Below are 21,868 nucleotides of genomic sequence, written 5' to 3'. Positions count from 1 at the left end.
CCTGATTCTCTGCCAAGCACAGGGAGGGCTCCAGGCCCTGAATACAGCCCTATAAACTTTCCCAAGTAATTTGGGGGGGTATAAGGCTCCAGCCATAGAGGCTGGGGCCGTGGCCTCCGAGGCTTCAGCCATAGCCTTGGAGGCTGCTCTGCCATGGCCTCCTGTATCCTCCGATCCACCATGGCTCCCCGAATGGGGTTACGCCCACTCCCCCTCCCCTATGGATGTTTTGGGGTGTGAGGTCACGCTTTCTGTAGGGGGGAGTTATGTCAGACTCTGTCCTGTGTTTTGTTTGATTTATTTCCAGGTGATCCCTGTTTGTATTTGATTCAAGGTGTTTTCTGTTTCATTGATCCCAGGTGTGTCTAGTCTGTTGTCCCATTTGTCTGTATATAAATGGTGTCTCCTGTTTTGAGTTTGCTGTCTGCTGTAGATGTCTTCTGTAAGTTCCTGTGTTTTCCATGTCTTTGAATTAAAATTCCATGTTGAAGATCTTCTGCGTCCCCTTGATCTCCCGTGTAACATGACATACACAGCCTTTCTTTAACTATTAACGTTGACCATAAGACACAAATTGACACGTAACTGTGTATTTGAATGTTTAATGCACAAGGTGCGAAAAAGAACTCCAGTTAGTCAGGTGGTGTACGAGCAGGTACGCCCCGTGTGTATCAGGCTGAAACTGTCTTAATGCGTGCATTAACCAACATGAGTTTTGCCCTGCTGCTTAATGTACACGAATAGTTTAAAACTATGTTTTTAAACCACAATGCTTAATGCATTTAACTGTTAAGCTTGCACCATGTCACGCAAACTGATAACATTTTTTATTTGTTATTTCCCAACCCTTAAGTGAATATATATATATATATATATATATATATATATATATATATATATATATATATAGTTTGTTCAAACACAGAACAAAGTGAAGAGTGGAGGTGAATGTGGACATCAGGCCATTTGTATTTGTTTCTAAAAAAAGAAGCTTTGCTGCAGGCGAAGATTCATAACCACAGTGCTAATGTTAATTCCAAGAAAATGCTGGAACACTGGGAGACCTTTATGACAGGTCATCCACAGTAGGAAATTAAGTTTTAATCTTTTAAGTCTTCAGTAAATGAACAGAAAATGATGATGTCTTATATGTGTTATAATCCCTGAGTTGTTTGTGAAATTAAAGACAAAAACGAGGCTTAACTTCAGCCCTCATATAGCACTTGAGTTAGCCCAGTGTTGTCACTTGGCTCATAATGCTGGGTTCATTGAGGTGGTTAGCAAAGGACAGGAAGTCTTTTAAATGTTTCAAGCATCATGGGTATTTATAAAGTCAATAATCAGTGTAAATACAGAGAGACAGATAAAGGGGGAAGCTAAGAAATTATCAAGTGAAAGAGTGGAAACATGAAACTCTATTAAATAAACAATCTCTCTCGCTCACTCCCTGTCTCTCTGTGTAAACTGTCACGGTATAACCATAAGGTGCTTTCACATAAACTATAAACAGACCCAGACTGCAATATAACAGTTCAAAACCACGATTAAACACTAGCACTTGCATCCTTGCTATCATTGATCTTACTTTCCTCTACTGTGTTAGCATGGGTGCTAAATGATAGCATTTTCCTCATATAGAGCACCTTTTGGACATTGTAAATTGGTTTCATGTGATAAATGTGTGCAGTACCGGACATTAGACAGCACAATGGAAAAAGACAGGGAAAGAAAGAAAATTAAACTTGAGAACAGCCAGTAGTAGCTTGGATTAGGAAAGTAGCTTGTTTGTTAGATTTCTTACAGAATGACATTAATGATTATGGATCTCTGTGATGCTTGAATTAGCATTGGTCACAATTTAAAACGACAACATGCTGTCACCTAGTGGTTTGATGTTCAATGTACACTTCATTTGCAAACAATATATTTCATGTTATGCACAAAGGCAAAAATAGCTAAAAAGTAACAACAATAAAGTAAAAAATAATAATATCAACAATGACAATAAAAAATTATAGTTAGTACCTAAGTATATAATAAAATGATCTTAGTTATCAAAAATGCATTAGGCCTATGTTAGTAAACAATATATTTTCCTCTAAATATGAAGACTGAGAGCTGCTCTTACGAAAAATAACCATGGTTTTATTATAGTAAAACTGTAGTAACCCATGGTTTTTTGGCGGGTTGACTACCATTTGTATAACCACAGATTTACTACAAATACCATGGTTATACTATGGTTAATTTAGCAAAACCATGGTTAATTTGTGGTTACCATGGATTAACTATAGTAACCATGGTTTTTTGGTTTTATTTGTAGTAAAACCATGGTTAACTTTTGTAAGCAGTGTACCAGAGTGCCCAGTGTGGTTGATCAGATTCACAGATTATTCCCCATGTGGGTGTGAGTGTGTGTGTGAGAGAGAGAGCATGTGTTGCAAATAGATTGTATCTATTAGCAGGGCTATCTTATTCTGTTCCTGGAGGTACAAAATCCTGCGTCAATCATCAGTCAGGTGTAAACACACTTGAAAGTTTCTTATTTTATTTTATTTTGTTTTATTTTTATTTTATTAAAAGAAGCCTTGAAGATGATAATAATGATATTAAATTTAGATGAGGCTGATTCTGGGTTGTATGATATTGTAGGCTTTATGATTGATTAGTAGCTTAAGTTTTATATTCAAATGACCGAATACTTGCAGGACACTTTTGGCCGAGGTATAGGCCTAGCCTACGCCCTTCTGTACTTGCATAATTCAGTCTGAGGGTGGCATTCTAATGTTGATTGGCAGGTAAATGTAAGTAAATGTAAACCTTAATGTTGTAGCCTATTTATTGTGTCAGAATATTGATCGAGAATATTATGAGTTGTGGAAAAGCCACATGGATTCTAACAACAAATAACCAGTAAGCTACTGATGAGCATGCCCCGGGTAATTAACTATAGCTAAATAATATTTTACTTTTTTATATAGGCTATAGCCTATATTTATTATATTGTTATTAATATTAAGATAGTATTAAGTTATACTTAACAATTTGATGGTGATTTAGGCTTATTTAAGATTTTTCTGAAAAAGCCGTCCAATCCAAGTTAGGGAGTGTCTCAAAAGTCTAAATATCTATAACTGTATATATTGTTATATAGATATAAAGTTATATAGCATATAGACGATTTTATTAAGTGAAGTAACCTGCAAGAACAGGGCATTGATTTTATTAATGGTTGGCTTGAAGCTGTCCTTGAAAGCAGACTTGCTGGCAGTTTTTAGCTATCTTTTTAGCTCTCTTCTTGTGTGTGTGCTTCGAGGTGCACATGTTCATGGGTGGGACAGTTTGCTCTCAGTAGACCTTTTGTTGCAATACACTCAGACGTTAAAAAAGGCATCAAAACATGTCATGCTCCCAAAATCTAAGTCATTTAAGATGTGTCAGGGTTGTGTGAATGCAGGAGCTATAACAAGACGTTTCTATGAGTTAAATAATATAAATAATATTTTTAAATAATTTTTTGTTTGGTACTCCACTTACACACTCACACTATTCAATTGTATATTTTTATGCTACACATATTTTTTAAATCTGAATGATTTTGTTAATCATTGTCACGCACTTTTATGATAGTCTCTTAATTTTCTCAGTGAATGTCAAATGAATGTCAATCATCAAACAAACTTTACAGGAGTTTGATATGCCATCATTTGTTGTTTCTCAGAAAGGTGAGTGACTATTCTGCTTTCTGTATCTTTTAGCTGTATGGTTTCTTGGTCAGACTTTATTCTGGTATCATACAGTTAGCTGTTATTTAAGTAAAATTGCTTTTCAGTTCCTCTTAGTCTGTGGTCTGCACAGCCGTGGGATGAATTATCACATGAAGAGAGTCATGTAAAATATAAATTTTTTATTAAGCAGTTTATATTAAGCAACACCATCAACTCAAAAGCAAAACAAGAAAAGTAAAATCACAAAGATAAAAATGAATAATTGTCTCTTTAACATAAATGGACAAATAGGGGATATAAATTAATAATAATATTAAGATCAAAATTTAAAAATAAGGAATAAGAGCAAACTATTTGGATACTTTGGGGTGATTGTTCTGGGAAATTCAGTGATCATCTTAATATTTGATATAGTGGCCTGATACTTTTGTGAGAACACATCTGACTTGGAAATAATTGCTACTGATCTTTAGGACATGTCTTGAGCTAAAATGAAATAAGTGCTGTTATTGTTATTGTCACGATCACACTAGGCTGTTTACTGAACTTTGACTAAACTGTACATCTAAAATTTGTATCCCGTTATTGTTGTGACAAACAAAACATTTGCTTTGAGTTCTAACAGCTGTGTTTTGGTTGTATTTACACAGTTTGGACAATCATACAGCCATCACCACCGTATGGTGTTTAATAATGGCTCACATTGCTAAATTGGTTTAATTGATTCAAAATTTTGAGAGGGTTAATTTCTCCCATACAGTAGTACACAGTACAACAATATATGAGAATAACATCACTCTGAACTCGCATTATAATGTCATTCGGGTGTTTGAAATTTTCAGCAAACTGATAAGAAATTATATTATTTTATAGTATTCTATAAAAATAGGTTATAAATATTTAATGTTGACTCCGAGGGGATTGTACAAAAAAAAAAAAAATTCCAAACAAACAAACACCAAAGGCATCATTTATTTACCCTCATGTTGTTAGAAACTAGTGACTTCTGTTCTTTGGAACACAAAAGGAGAAATTCTGATAAATATCTTTTGCATGCAAAATCATGGATAAGATGATGAATATGTTGAGGTCAAACAAGAACACTAGAACTAGAACAACATGAGGCTGAACAAATGTTGTGTTACAGTATTGAGACAAAAAGAGAAAAAGTAAGTAATGAAAAACACTGCACAAAAATGCACTGCAGTGTCTGATGTTGTGCAGTGTTCAGTATCAGCTGTGATACAAGATTCAGTTTATATAATTCCCTGGTTTATGTTTTTTCCAGCATTTTTCTGTATGTTGGTTTACATGACTTAGATTTGCTGGACAAAAGTTTTTCATTTATTACAAATATTTTTTACATATCTTATTTTCTTTAAACCCAAAATATAATAATAAAAGATTATGCCAAACTTGTTATGATAGGACCATTGTATCACCATGGCATATTTCCATTTACTGACAAATTAAAAACGTTCAAAATAGGAAAGGTTTGTTTATGCCATTTAAAGTATGAACTGTATGTATTTTAGATTAAACCAAGATATCACCCTAGTGATTTGGTGAGGACTTTCTCACAGGCTGTGCAACTTGGTTGCTGGCCTCTTATATGATGCATATCTTGTTTTCTTTCTCTCTCTTCAAGAGATGGCGTGGAGAGCCCTGGCAGCATTGTCCCTGCTGCTGTGTTTCAGCTCATCTTGCTGTGATGATACTCAAGATCATTTCTTGTCTGAAACAGTCATCAACAATGTCGTTCAGGACCCTCAAACTGGACGAATTTATGTGGGTGCCATTAATAACATCTATCAGCTCAGCTATAAACTACAGCTGGAGAGCAGTGCTGTAACAGGCCCTAAGAAGGACAACCCACACTGCACTCCACCAATCACTGCACGTTGCACTGATGCAAAGGATATGGACAACATCAACAAACTCCTGCTGGTAAACTCCGCCAACGGCACCTTGATTGTTTGTGGAAGCCTTTTCAGGGGCATCTGCTCTTTGTTAAACCTCAACAGCGTGGACAAACAGGTGTACTACAGTGACACTAAAGAGGAGAAGACATACGTAGCCAGCACAGAGGAGTCTGTTACCGTTGTGGGAGTTATTTCTTATTTTATTGAAGATAATAATAATAATGCAAACCTCAGCGTATTTCTTGTAGGGAAGGGCTATGGTAGCTCAGACAGTTCGAAACTCATTAGCACCCGATTGCTGCAGGAGTATGGAGAAATGGATGTCTTTGAGAACATGGTTGATGCTTCCACTGTGCAAGCTAGTCCTTTTGTCCAGCGTTACCTCCACGACTTTCGTCATGCTTTCAGAGGCAATGGCTACATCTACTTCTTGTTTTCACGCACTCTAGGCACCAGCGACAATAGAAAGATCACATTTATAGCACGTCTATGTGAGAATGACCATTATTACTATTCTTACACCGAGCTCCAGCTCAACTGCTCCATCAAAACTGAACAACAGGAATACACATACAACAAGGTTCAAGCAGCATATCTGGCCAGACCAGGAGAAGTTTTGGCTAGGGAGATCATCCCTTCAAATCTCAACGATAAAGTTCTGTTTGCTGTGTTCAGCGCGGATGAGGATGGTGGCCGTTCTGCCTTGTGCATGTATCCGCTCAGCAGCATTAATGCCAGGCTTGAGGAGGTGATTGAGTCTTGCTACATGGGAGAAGTTCTGGTGGGTTTACCCTACATCTCCAATTCTGAAGCCATCTGCAAGACCAAAATAAACGTGAGTTGTTGTGTTGCTTCAGTTCTGGTTCTTTTTTGTGTGGGCCTTTACGACCCTTCTGAATGTGGTATGTGTTTTCACCCAACAGAAGGAAATGGTGAAGGCATTTAAGTGCGGTGCAGAGTTCCTTCCATCTCCACTAGCCAGTAAACCTGAGTACGCTCTGGCTGTCAAACCCATCTACACCCGAAATGACATAATGACAGCTGTAGCTGTGGCAGTGGAGAATGAGCACACTGTGGCATTTTTGGGAACCAGTGGAGCAGATGTCTTAAAGGTGACAACAAAAAGGTTGTTGGTTCAAACCAAGAATGGATGCTTATGATCTACAACCACTTGAGTAGTGCACTTAACCCCAAGACTTACTTAAACTTAATGTTCATGTAATAGAGTGTATATTTGAAGAGTTTAGATGCAAAAGCCTCTAAGTGCCGTTTGAAATTTTTTTCTAAAATAAGCATTTTTCTAAGGCTCCTAGGTTTTTGTTCAGTTATTTTATATTAATTAATGGCAATGAAAATAACCTGTTCATTGCCATTAAAGTGAATTACTGAACCTACACAGGAGACTGAAAAAATGATAATTAAGAAGACTTTGGCATCTGAACTCTTCATTTGTAACTCTCTTATAAAATAAAATATGACCAATGTGTGCTACACTGCTTATAAATGCTTTTAATTTTTTGATTTCAGGTGCATCTTGACCCCAGCCACCCTGACCTTTATAACAAGATTCCAGGGGAACACACAGACGGTGGGGTGAACAAAAACCTCTTTTTTAATTCAGCTTTGGATCATTTGTACATCACCACTGGAAGAAAGGTTTGTTTATGAACACGTCTACAACATACAGATCAGGGGCCTGTACCATGAAGCCTGATTAGCTGGCTATCCAGGTAAGTTTCAGTTTCATTTGCACCAGTCCTGGATTTTAGGTACCATAAATGCGGCTTGACTTTTAGCTGCATTCATTTTCATAGTAATTTACGCTCCACATCTAACCTGCTCCAGGGCAGGTTATGTTTTGAAATTGGACCAATTAGATGTGAACAAAGTGACACATGTCTGATGCATAAAAAGTTACTCACCCAATTTCTCTTCATCCAAATTAAATAATAATGACTGATAATTATTTGATATGATTTATATAATTGTTTTGATTTAAGTTATAATTAATAAATTACAAGCAATTTAAGTTTATATATACAGATCATATGTAATATAAATAAGCTGTAGAATCAATAGATTATGATCTAATAATGACTATGTGACCTTACATGTTCGAGTCTCTATATATTCATTCATCAACTATATAAACTATATTCACAAGTTTCAATTGTGACTGTACTGATAGAGCAAGATAATTTCATTTACAGTATTTGTCCTCTTTCATGGACAAGTACCTTCCTCAGTGTAAATGCATTTAAATTCCTCATATTCTTCAATCTTTTAACCTTTAGAAAGAGTTTTGGATCTCGCTGGCTTTCACACTTGATCTGAGTTGCAAGGCATGTGATTGGCCAGAGAGCTTTGCCTTTGCTGTCACACATTAATGGGAACACACTTTATTTATAGCATTGATATTTTTTCTTATTTGGAAGTCAATATGACTTCATGACTTCTCAAGGAACCAGGTTACATAGTAACTGAGACATTTTATTATCTTGATTGTCTTGCTTATCTTTTGCTTAGATCACCAAAGTCCCAGTGCAGGCCTGTGAGCAGAAGAATGATTGTCAATCATGCATCTCCCAACGGGACCCATATTGTGGCTGGTGTGTGTTGGAGGGCAGGTAAGTCTTTTAGACTCATTTTATTACCAAATGCACAACTTGATTTGAGAATTCTTGCCTGGTGAAGGACAGGGCAATGACCCACTATGGCTCCTTCCATCCCTAATAACCTATTATTTAAAACAGGTAATTGTTTACAAATCCCATTGTAATAAATATTTGTGTGCAGTCCAGTTAAAGTGAATGCAGTATGGCTCATTACCTGTGTTTGTCTGCTTTGCTCCTGCAGTTGTACTAGGAAAAAGGATTGTGACAAAGGAGAAGGAAAGTTCGCCTGGTTGTGGAGTCCAAATCAAACATGTGTATCTATTAAGTCCTTTGAGCCCCCCAACATGAGCTGGAAGAAAACATATAATTCACAGGTACTAAAGCATAACATGAACATGTACATAATCACACACTCTGTGATAAAGTCTGCCATTATTTCAAACCCTAACCTCTTAAGGATTGACTCAGATCCAGTAACAGATCCAGTCTGTGAGTCTAATCCTTTTTTTCAAGAGCTGACATAATAAAAAACCAAACAAGGCATCTGAAACTTATCAAACTATCATATCACCTTTCATACATTTCTAGTCTGTCTCAAGTGGTCATTTTTACAATTTGATTTCCAGAACTGTAAAAGTTAGAGAAATCAATAAAATGGTCAAAAAGTGATTGACAAAAGTTAATAATATCTATAATAATAATAATCATCATCAAGTTTTAAGTGTTTTATTTATTTACTTTTTTCATTTTTGTTTATCTCTAAATATCCAGTTTTTAAAATCCCTCATCCAATAATCCCAAACAGCTAGACAACTTAAACATTATATTTAATGTTTAAAAGGTTTGAGAATTGGTATTTTATATTTTATTTCCCCCTAAATCCTTGTTTTCTGGTTTAAACTTGCAGGTGATGATTGACATCCCCTCCCTCCCCAGTATCAGCAATCCTGCTAGATTTACATGTGTATTTGGTGACTATTGTAGTCAGGCAACGATGGAAAATACACGGTTCATCTGTGATCTCCCGCTCTTTGAGTACATACCACCCATACCTGAGACACAAGGTAAGAGCATCCTGCTTGCCTACTGTGAAGCCTTCCTCTCGCTGCCTCCTTTACCCCCTGAACAAACGGATTGTCTTTGTATCACAGAATGCCTAAAAATGACATCAAACATGAATGCTTTTTCATTTATTTCTTCATTTTTGGAGACTGATCAGATCCAACAATAACACTGAAGCTGAATATATTACCAGATATATTCTGAAGTTTGCATGTGTGTAGATTTTGTGGCAGTGCCAGTGATGATCATGATGAATGATGGATTTGAATTGGCATTTGGTGCATTTGAGTTCTACAACTGTGCAGACGTGGTGAAGAGATTGGAAAACACACTGTGAGTATCAGGCAGTGTTTAAGACATGTGTCTTCCATATAGCATTTCTTTAGATTAGTCTTTTGACTGGGTGGTTGTGTGTCCTGCAGATGCATTGCATGTGTGACCAGTAAGTGGGGCTGCCAGTGGAACATTCAGGATCACACATGCAGTGATAGAGATGACACTGTCAAGGGTGATCATATCATACAACACATGGAGGTGAGTCATGTTAGGAAGAGTGCATGCATATGTAAATTAATATGCCTGTTTGTGCTTTAATATATGGTGAGCAATCATCTTCTGGTGAAAAAAAGGACTAATAACTGTATATATATATATATATATATATATATATATATATATATATATATATATATATATATATATGATTGTTGCAGGATGATAGCTGTCCACAGTTTGAGATCCCAGAACCTCTTCTTATTCCTGTTGGAATTAAAACCCCCATCCAATTTCAGGGCAAAAATCTGGATAAATATTTGGTAAAGTACATGCATTACTTTTTATTGTACATTCTGTGGTTGTTACACCTAGTAATATTTAAAAAAATGCATGCAGGCAATATCCTGGAGTATATAGTATGGAAATATTTGATTTTTAAAGATATGTAATGGCTAATGTACAGTAGTTTGGACAAAAAAAAAAGCTGATTGGGATGGCATTTTATCTTCTTTAAGGGGGTTATTTTGTGATAATGACCACCTGGCTGTGTGTTATCTGGCTTTTTACACTTATTCATATTAAATACTGTAAATAAATTAAGGTATTGTATTGAATTGTTTAAGTTAAAATGGTTTTACAGTCCATAAAATATTGCAATATATTAATATGAATTTATTTTTCACAGGTGTTTTACACATATTCTACTGTATATACACATTGCATTGAGAGGTGTTTTAGTAATTGTCTGTAACCTTAACAGATGTCCAGTTAAATTATGTGTATATTTATTTGATATTTGTCCCTAGTAACAAACATAGTTGTGCTAGTATGATGTCATTTCATTATTCGCTCAATATATTTCTAGCAACAACTAGATATTGTATCACATAACCATTAAACAATCAGAATCAAATATTTATGAGAAAAATGAAGATGCCGAAGTACAAACCCGATTCCAAAAAATCCACAATTTGTTTGTAAATATTTACCCAATATCTCCGTGAGGCATGCTTTTTTATAGTAAAATACCTGTTTTTAGAGCCTGCATAAGCAGCAATACTCTTTCTTCATGTTTCTCAGGGCAGTACCTTTCAGATCGGCACTGAGCTCATGAAACAGGTGGGCGAGGTGACTGTGGTGGCTGATGGGTCAAAGTACAGATTTGAGGGATATGAGGTCAGTACACTCCACTCGTATTCCTCCTTCTATTATGTCTCCCTCACTTTCTACATCTTCTCTGTTCATACATCAATTTGTTTCTGGAGTTTGAGCAGCAGCCAATATGGCATTCCCAGCACGTGTGTGTAGGGCTCAGTCATGTGTGTGCATAACAAACACACAGTGATCGGGTTCACAAAGACATCATGTTGGCAGGAGGAGAATTTGCTGTAGCGCACAGTTGTTCCACATGCAGTGGTGTATTTGTGTGTCTTGTTTCTTTAACGATACCTTTCTACTGTTTTATGCCAGTTTGAATATGACAAAGAGCCAGAGGTGAATGTGACATTCTACATAAAGGATAAAAGCACGGACAGGAAGATTGACAGCACCCTCAGAGGTACATTTCAATGAATTTTCATCATCGTAGTTTACAGGACCAGGAAGTTGGACTTTATCCAGTAAACGTGGATTTTTAAAGTCTGGAAAGGTTGTATAAAAACATCTAATGAACATCTTAAAAAACGCAGGTTAACATATTTAGTAAATTTATTTTTGAAAACGTATTTCTTGAATCTTGTTTAATTATGGTACATTGACACTTTTTAAGAGGCCAGTATGTATAAAAATATAGTACTGCCAGCCTAAATATTCTGAGCAATATTTATCTGCCACAGGACAGAATGTGACAGAATCAAACTTGATCAATAAATTAATAATAAAATCACCACATATAACAATAAACATCCTAATTTGCATAAAAAGTGATAAACAGCAGTTTATTTAGCTACAAATCAAAAGTTTTAGGGGATCTTTTTTGAGTTCAGTTGTTTGAAGTGTTTTTTGTTGAAGATGAAGAAATCAGTGTACATTGTTGTTTTGTTTCCTCCATTCTTCTACTCAGTGGTGCTCTACAGCTGCTCTGTTAGACGTGAGGACTGCAGTTTGTGTAAGAATGCTGATCAGAAGTATAACTGCGTGTGGTGCAGCACAACAAAAACCTGCATCTACAGAGACCTGTGCACACAGGAGGAGGGACAGTGTCCTCCTCCAAAGATCACTGACGTGAGGACCATTCTTCTTGTCGTTCTTTTCTCAATTCTGTCACTCAACATTATTTTAAACATTCCTAACACTAAATTCAGTTATGCTTCAAGCTAAGCTCAAAATGCATCCCAAAAATATCTCATTTGCGTAAGGTCAGCGATTACTAATCTCACTATTCCCAGTTCAAATGCAGTTCATAAATTTCTACTCTTCATCTTCTCTAGAAAACACCATTTCTTTTCATCCTCTTATCCATTTTTCATGCCTAAATGATATATAGATGGCTGCGCTGGTAGGCACAAACTCAGTCTCTCACTCTAGTGTTTTGTTGAATCCGTCTGAGACTCTAATGATCGTGCCGCCTGCCCCTGATCTGGCAAAATATTTTTTTCCAAAGCAGCTGGAACATTTTAGTGCACAATGGTTATAGGCAGGCATGCACATAAGTGGTGCACAGGTGTGCATGCACAACCAAAATAATAATAATAAAAAAAATGCTTTGCCTCCAATTTTCAAACAATCCTTTAGACTTTTGTCAGGTTTTCATGTATGTTTGATTGGGGGATCAAGCAAAACTCTGCAGGACAGTGGATCTCCAGTACGGGAGTTGTCCATCTTTACTCTTGGTTATGGTTTTGAATGTCATAAGCCTCTTTTTACTTTGCTTTTCTGTTATCATTCCAGGTTGTTCCTCAGGAAGGGACGATAAAGGGACAGATATCTGGCACAACAAAAGGCACTAACTTGGGCATCAAGCAGGAGGACATTCAGAGAATCACTGTAGCTGAAGTGCCTTGTACTCATTCGCCAAAAAGATACTCATTCTCTAGGTACTGCATGAGAGATTAAGGATTTTTTGTAGCAACAGCTGTGTGTGTGTGATACTTCTTAAATTTGTGATATTCTTTTTCATGTATTATCTTTTATTGTTTTATCAGTTTTTTATTATGTTTAATCATAATTCTTTATAAAAATTCATACTCATTTAATTGATTCAATTATTGATCATTCATTCTTGTTATATTATTTCAAACTAGTTTTACATTATGGTTTAGTTTTATGTTTTATGCTGTGTTGCCTTTGTCTTGCCTTGTCTTTGCATGAGACAATGTCTCCATTTCAAGTTTATAATGTCACTGTAGGATATTTCCATTGCCAATAATTGTGATATGATAAAACTGGTTGGATTTCTGCTGGACTGCTGGTTGGATGTGTACTGGTCAGACTAAGTCTGACTGAGCTTCGGAAAAGATGCAATTAAGATTATTCAATAAACTTCTTTCTTCTGCTTTCTGCTCCTAATAGAGTTTTGCTTTCTAGACAATATGCAGTGAAACACTGATTTTTAGTACCAGACAACACTTGCTGTTAACAGGTTTTAGGTACCAGAAAAAACTGTTCATGGGTTTTGAGTATTAGAAAACAGCATCAGGTGTCCAGGGTTGGATCCAATATGCTTGATGTGGAGACTAGACTTGTCGGCAGGATGTTGATAATATGATCTATCACTTCAGAAGCAATAATTTTTTTGTTGGGTTTTTTTTTTTTTTTTTTTTGAATGCTTTGTCTTACGGGTTTGTAATGAAATGAGGGTGAGTAATTGTTAACTGAATTTTCATTTTTGGGTGAACTATCCCTATAAACATGAACAAAAAAACATCTAAATATATTAATTCCATTTTAATTCTACTTCATTAAACTCAAATTTTCAACATAAAAATAGGCATGGTCATTTTTACATTTTACACAAACACAACAAAACTGCTAGATTTCAGGGAAAGATTATGACACAGCAGTGGCCTGGGCACAGGCCGATATAAGGCCCCACTCAGTTGAAAATCTGTTCCTTTTTTTATTCAGAATTTTCCTGACTTGTTAACTATATATGGTTCCTTAAATAAAATAAATGCATTTTTCACCTTTACATATCATGTTAGTTTATCTTTAATTGGCTATGGCAAAAGTAGCCTAATATTAGTGTAGACTATTAACTAGGTAAAGTCAGCTAAAAAGGGCCATCAGGTAAAATGGGACAAAAAAGGTTGTAGCCTCATATCTCTTTAGATATATATATATATATATATATATGGCCTGACTAGGTGCAATGTTAAGACCTACAGTATAGGAAATATTAAAGTGTTATGTTTTTTTTTTTCAAATATGTCCTAATCTTTAACAAAATGTTTGATACATATTTGACAAGCATGCACACAAAAGACTGCACTGAAACACACACCTATACTATCGGGTGCCGTTTGTAAAGCTGCTCATGCTGAACATAACAGCAACATTTTGTCACATTTAGCTTCAAACAATGTTTAAAAAACTGGTATGAATTTTTTGACGGTCACTTTTTAGCACATTTACAACAATATTTATCAACTTAGAGATATTTTAAATAGTTAGATATAAATATTAAATGTTACACCTAAATGTTAAATGTTAAATCTAAATGCTAAATCTAAATCTAAATGTTAAATCTAAATCTAAATCTAAATGTTAAATCTAAATATAAAATCTAAATGTTAAATTTAAATCTAAATGTTAAATTTAAATCTAAATGTTAAATATAAATTTAAATCTAAATGTTAAATCTAAATGTTAAATATAAATGTTAAATATAAATATAAATGTCAAATCTAAATGTTAAATCTAAATGATAAATATAAATCTAAATGTTAAATCTAAATGTTAAATATAAATATAAATGTTAAATCTAAATGTTAAATCTAAATGTTAAATCTAAATCTAAATGCTAAATCTAAATGTTCAATCTAAAAGTTAAATCTAAATCTAAATCTAAATGTAAAATCTAAATGTTAAATCTAAATCTAAATGTTGAATCTAAATGTTTGGTTGAAACTAAATATTTAGCTAATATGCAAATTCAAAATGCCGGAAGTGCCAAAATAAAAGCTCGATGAGGTCAGTGTGTGTTTATAGCATTGTGTTAAATAAGGAACGAATAAAAATCATCTCATCCGAGGAAATTGACTCTTGGACATGGATTATCTTGATAAATACTTCCTAAAGTAATAAACACGTTTGGAGAAACTGTATTTGAAGAGTACGCTAGTGTATGTAGATATTAATGTTAGGGAACAATGTGAGAGATGTGTACGTTTAGTTTTATTATCTGATCCACACTCCGGAACAGAAGAGGGCGGTATTGCGCCAATAAGCTGGATGCCAACCGCCGTTAAACTGGGAAGAAGACGAATATGACGGCTTGCTGTGTGTTACAATGGTGAGAATATATTTTTTTCACGAAATAATTATTTAAATTTAAGAGTACACGTTATTTTCATACAGTGGTATTGATTTTGGAGTTAATAATCTATTAAATCTAAGGTGTGAAGTCAGCAACATATAAGCAAAAGGTGTAAAGACGCTATCCTCCGGTTTCACAGGCAAGACTAATTGAGCCATGGCCTGATCCTGGCTTAATCTAAACCCTGTTTGTTACTTACATAATATAGCATATTTGTGATTGTGCTGTAAAAACACGTTTTATAATGAATAACTAACAGGGGAGCTCCATTAAGTACACTACTCAAAAGTGGATTTACGTGTGCAGACATTGTAGAGTCGCTGAGAGAAACTGTACTTGACTGTGGAGTTAGTGATGCTGTGAAGTGGTAGTGCACCTGTACCTCTTTATTATTATTGCCAAAGATCAGGGTAAGACGGTTGTATTTAACAATAACAATCATAACGCCATAAAACAGTAAATAAAAATTTAACGTGTTCATCATATGAGATCCTATACAAGAAAAATAAAATCACATAAAATAATTGAAAAAATATTATAGAGATAATGATTTGGGGTTTTCTAATTCTATAAAAAAAATAACATTAGTGGAGTTAAAAATATAAAAACTACAGGAGCATTGAGCAGCAAAGAGCGCCCTCTCGTGGCTGTAGACGGTCATGTTTTCTCTTGGTTCATGTCAAATTAATTTTGATAAATAAGTTGCAGGACCAGCCAAACTATGAAAAAAGTGCGATTTATAGTCCGGAAAAAACGGTAGTCATTATCACGATAATCCATGTCCAAGAGTTAATTTCCTCGGATGAGATGATTTGTATTCGTTCCTTATTTAACACAATGCTATAAACACACACTGACCTCATCGAGCTTTTATTTTGGCACTTCCGGCATTTTGAATTTGCATATTAGCTAAATATTTAGTTTCAACCGAAACATTTAGATTCAACATTTAGATTTAGATTTAGATGTAACATTTAGATTCAAAATTTAGATTTAGATTTAGATTTAACATTTAGATTCAAAATTTAGATTTAGATTTAACATTTAGATTGAACATTTAGATTTAACATTTAGATTTAACATTTAGATGTAGATTTAATATTTAGATTTAACATTTATATTTATTTTTAGATTTAAGATTTAGATTTAACATTTATATTTAGATTTATATTTAACATTTATATTTAACATTTATATTTATATTTAACATTTAGATTTTATATTTAGATTTAGATTTAACATTTAGATTTAGATTTAATATTTATATTTAGATTTAGCATTTAGATTTAACATTTAACATTTAGGTTTAACATTTAATATTTATATTTAACTATTTAAAATATCTCTAAGTTGACAAATATTGTTGTAAATGTGCTAAAAAGTGACCGTCAAAAAATGCATACCGTTTTTTTTACATTGTTTGAAGCTAAATGTGACAAAATGTTGCTGTTATTTTCAGCATGAGCAGCTTTACAAACGGCGCCCGATACTATACAACATGATAAGTTCATTTTTAATTGCACTGTTAATAAAATATAGGTTAAACTCTATATTTAATGAAATACTTTTATGGTGTTGTTGCAATGGCACGCTAAAAACAATCAATTTACTATTAAAAATAAAATGATTTCAGCCGAAATTACCTGGCCTATTTTAACTGAACAGTTGGCCCATTTTACCTGAATGTTGTGTCTATGCTCAAGAGGTTCTGATACTCTAAGTCTCATAATTGTAAAATAATTATACTTTTTCACATTTAAAATATATATAGGCCTATATATAAATAAATATAAAGATCTCATGCATAGTTTTTTGATTTGTACTTTGATTTGATGGTATTATAAGTCATTCACCAAAACATAGCCCATTTTAGCTGACTTCACACTGGCCTATGCATAAACCCGTCTTTTAACTTGTATTGAATATTTTTAATAAGACTGACATTGTACTTAACATAAATTTTATAAAAACATTGTAAGTTACTAATAATAACACTTTCATGCTACATAAAGAGAGCAAAGAGTATTTACATTATCAAAGAATATTAACTTCAGTCTAGACAGAGTTCAAGCACTCAACAACTGAATATCTTACATACGTACACACATCTGCACTTTTTTTTATGACGAGATAATTAATTTGCCAGAGAGCAGCATTCAGTCAGCGCGCACTGAACAAAACGCCGGCTTTTTATGATGACTCGATGACTCATCTGAATGCCTCTGATTGGCCATTGCATTCACAAGCTCAACAGAATCCTGTGTGATTGGTTATAATGCGCAGTACTGTAAAAACGCGTCTGGCTCAGCGCCAGCCAAAGAATGAACCCAGAATTTGGCAGCTGATACTGTGCCCCACTGAACGTTCTAATCGTATCAAATATATATGTAAAAAAATATATATATTATTCAGCCATTTTTGGTCTTTTGGAAGCTGCATTCAAAATCCACTTTGCTTAAAATCTTGAGGATGCACAGTTGAAATAGTGTTCCTGGAGTAGTAAACGCTCTCTGGTCTAGGGCCATGGGCACGTGCCTGGTAGGCCCGTGCATTAATCCGTCCCTGCTAGATTTAATCAGCACAGACATCGAAGGATCGAACGCAACTGTTTTGAACAAACACACCTTTTTTTAACAACCAAAAAGTGGTTGTTTTGTTGTCTGTCGAGGACGTACATACATATGAGGCGCCGTGTAGGATTTAAATCAAACTTCGCTTATCAATACATACATAAAACACGTGCATATACACCTATAAAATACTCACATATACATGCATACTACTGGATGTTTAAAAATACATATATAAAATACACGTGAACACTAATATGAATGAACACATACATATGTTAGCAATGTATGCATACACACTTGTGAATAACTTGCATATACATATAAACTTGATCCGTGCATATACACCTATTAAACACTCACACATACATATAAACTCGCTGCATACAAACACACCTGCACATACTCGCACATACATATAAACTTGATCTGTGCATATACACCTATTATACACTTGCACATACATATAAACTCGGTACGCGCATACACATCCATAAAACACGCGCATACATAAATAACATTTAGTAACGTATACAGTTCAGATAAGAAAAACAAATGCATTATTTGTGTACATATATATATGCGAGTGATTTCATATGTGGATGTGCGTGAATTTTCAGTATAAATGGAAGGCATTTCAGTGTATACGGAAGGCATTTCAGTGTAAACGGAAGGCGTTTCAGTGTATACGGAAGGCATTTCAGTGTAAAAGGAAGTCGTTTAAGCGTGTACGGAAGTAACCTGTCTATATACCGCATTTGCAATTATGGACAGGGATCGTGCTTCACCTGAAGCATTTCGCGGAATGTTCTTTCTTCGCCTACTATTATATGATCAATTACCATCAGTTTAATCGAATGTGTTGCCTGCTCACCTGCAGTCAGAAACACAATCTGAATCGTGCACTTTGCTTCGGCCTTCGAGCCCTGGCATACAAAGCATCAACACGCAAATAACACGCAAACGATGCCAACATCATCATCCGCTGGCGAAGTTCACGGACCATAATATCACACTCGCCAGCAGTAAGGTAACAGTCTCGACCTAGAAAAAGGTGAGAATTTCACTTCTGTGAAATCTTCACGAAATACCTTCCAAACGCTATGCAAGTTACACACACACACACACACACAGAGAGAGAGAGTTTAACTGCCTCTAGTTAAAAAATATAAAATGTGTTCCCAACTGAGTCCCAGTCCCACTAGTGAGCTTAGCCATTTTCAGAATTAAGGTATAGATCGACTAACACGGTTGATATATAAGTGTTTAAGCTATTTGCCAATATTTCATAATCGGAATATTATAGATTTCATAATGTAGTGAGTATGTTTGCAAATATTTTGAATAAAACAGGAAAAATACAATAAAAGCGATCCATGTGTCATACAGATCTATTGTGGCTGTGTTGTCACATGACAAGCATGACGCGTCGCCATGGAAACATTAAGGCGGTACATTCTAAAATAACGGTCGCCTAAAGAAACTCACGCTGGGGCTCAACTAGAATATTTTGAACTCATGTGCGAAAGGGTTTTATTTCTGAAAATGGCTAAGCTCAAGTGGAGCTGGGACTTAGTTGGGGACACATTTTATATATTTTTTTTAACTAGAGGCAGGACATTTTACTCTCTCTGTAATTTGTATAGCTTTTCGGAAGGTATTTCGTGAAGATTGCATAGAAGTGAAATTGTGAAATTCTCACCTTTTTCTAGATCGAAACTGCCAGTTACCTTACCACTGGTGAGTGTGATATCATGGTCCATGAACTCGCCGGTGTTCTGAAATGTTCAGTGTCTGAGATATTTGGTGTCATTGAGAATAAAGAACTATATATAAAGACTCGTATGCAGTAACAACTATTTAACTTTTTTTCTCCTTAAAAAAGGTTTCACATGGAAGTGCATGAGAGCCTACAGTTCATGTGGAGAAGCTGTTTGTTTGTAATTAATGTATATGTTACAAATCAGCAGAGCTTGATACTTGCACTTCTGCCTGTTATTTTGTTCCTAGTTTGCAGAAGCTATTCTAATGGGGGAGACTTACATTTTCTCAAGTTATATATGAGCCACTATTGCACACAATTTTTTCCTTTTTTTTGATGCAGGGGATGGTGGATGTGTACTTTATCAGTGTAATAGTTAAGCATCATATGAAAAAAAAAAAACTTGTATAGCCTACTATTTGATACAAATGTTGTATTATTAACCAGTTTTAAAGTTTTACTACATTCTGTTCCTGAAATCCACACTTTTGAAATCAAGATAATCAAAGGTAATCAAATCAAGCACAACCTAATAAAACATGTTTCGTGAATAAAGGGTATTGTAAAAAAGATTATGGTCCATGGATAATTAATCTCAAAGTGCACCACAATGCAGTATATGATTAAAGACAAAAACAAAGTAAAGACATTTTACAACCTTTCTATATAGTTATATAGTATAACTATATAGTACATTTTATCTACTAAATGTATCAGTTTTGGACAAAAAAAATATTAAAAATCTTTATATTCCAGTTCATGTGTGTATTTAAAAAAAACATTCAGCTTTCGCTTTGTTATTAAAAACTTGTTTTTGTATGATTGACCAAACGATTAGGAATGACACAGATCCCTGTTCATGATTGCAAATGCGGTTACTTCCGTTCACGGTTAAACGACTTCCTTTTACACTGAAATGCCTTCCGTTTTCACTGAAAATTCACCCACATCCACATATGAAATCACTTGCATATATATGTACACAAATAATGCAATTTTTTTCTGTATACTGTTAGTAAATGTTATTTTTTATGTATGCGCGCATCGAGTTTATATGTATGTGCAAGTGTATAATAGGTGTATATGCACAGATCAAGTTTATATGCGAGTGTCTGTAGGTGTATGCACGCGTAAAGTTTATATGTATACGCAAGTTATTCACAAGTGTGTATGCATACATTGCTAACATTATATGTATTGGTATCGATTTCATATTAGTGTTCACGTGTATTTTATATATGTATTTTTGAACATCCAGTAGTATGCATGTATATGTGAGTAATTTATAGGTGTATATGCACGTGTTTTATGTATGTATTGATAAGCGAAGTTTGATTTAAATCCTACACGGCGCCTCATACATATCTCTCATTGATAACAGAGGAGCGGATCCAGCGAGAGCTTGCTGGGGCGATGCGGAAATGAAAACGTTTCCCTTTCATAGGTCACTTCGATGCTGCGGTGACGTCACCACGTATGGGAACACCTTCGGTGTGATGAATGTCTGAAGCCCTATACCATCCCGCCAATCCTATTGGCCAAATAGCGCTTGGCACCGCCCTACGCATGCGTACGCATATATACACGCATGCGTACGCGGTCTGGTGCCGCGCGCCATTTCACTCAGATTTCATTCCTTCAGTAAATGAAGCGAATCTTCTGTGCCCTTAAAATCCATCTTGCGTTCTCCAGTGATTCTTAAGAGAAGTATAATGTTACTCCTCTCCGCGGACGCGATGAATCAACGAAAGGTAAGAGCCGTATAATGGGTTTATCACGAGGAGGCACTTATGAGAGGTTCGTTGCAGCCTCTCTACAGGTTCTCTCCGTGATAGCCTACTGCTACAGTAAAAAAAAAAGAAAAAAAAATATATATGTATATATATATATATATATATATATATATATATATATATAATAAGAAAGTATCTGCGCTCTGGAGTGTATTTCTTAAGTCTAACCCCCACCGTTTTCGCTCCTGCGGTCGCCGAGGCCCCGCACGAGGTGTTGGTTAGGGGCGATATGTGCGGCTTGACTATGAATACAGTGATGCAGTGGAGTTTCCACTTGCTCGCTCTCCCCCACTCGAGCACGTTAATCAGCAGATTTGGTCTTTCAAACTATGTTTGTCCAACTGCGGCCTCGAACTCTGAGTAGGCTCTGGCCGGCATATGCGGTTCTCTCTCTCCGAGCGGACAGGAGAAACGCGCCTCGCCTTCCTCAGTGAGCTATTTTTTG

The 21,868-nt window shown here is 35.2% G+C and overlaps 1 protein-coding gene across 1 annotated transcript; it reads left to right on the top strand.

Moving 5' to 3' along the window:
- Positions 1-3,597: 3,597 nt before the first annotated feature.
- On the top strand, positions 3,598-13,104 carry LOC132105725 (plexin-B2-like). The gene is made up of 14 exons (XM_059511067.1): positions 3,598-3,725; positions 5,377-6,485; positions 6,574-6,762; positions 7,178-7,306; positions 8,177-8,277; positions 8,507-8,639; positions 9,173-9,329; positions 9,549-9,660; positions 9,750-9,861; positions 10,041-10,142; positions 10,903-10,998; positions 11,293-11,380; positions 11,885-12,045; positions 12,712-13,104. The coding sequence occupies exons 1-14, from the start codon at positions 3,662-3,664 to the stop codon at positions 12,874-12,876; spliced, it is 2,718 nt and encodes a 905-aa protein (XP_059367050.1). The 5' UTR covers positions 3,598-3,661; the 3' UTR covers positions 12,877-13,104.
- Positions 13,105-21,868: the final 8,764 nt, after the last annotated feature.

This window comes from Carassius carassius, chromosome 26 (genome assembly GCF_963082965.1).
Source record: "Carassius carassius chromosome 26, fCarCar2.1, whole genome shotgun sequence".
NCBI lineage: Eukaryota > Metazoa > Chordata > Actinopteri > Cypriniformes > Cyprinidae > Carassius > Carassius carassius.
Note: the sequence above shows the minus strand (reverse complement) of the source record. Positions and strands in the feature narration are given on the sequence as shown.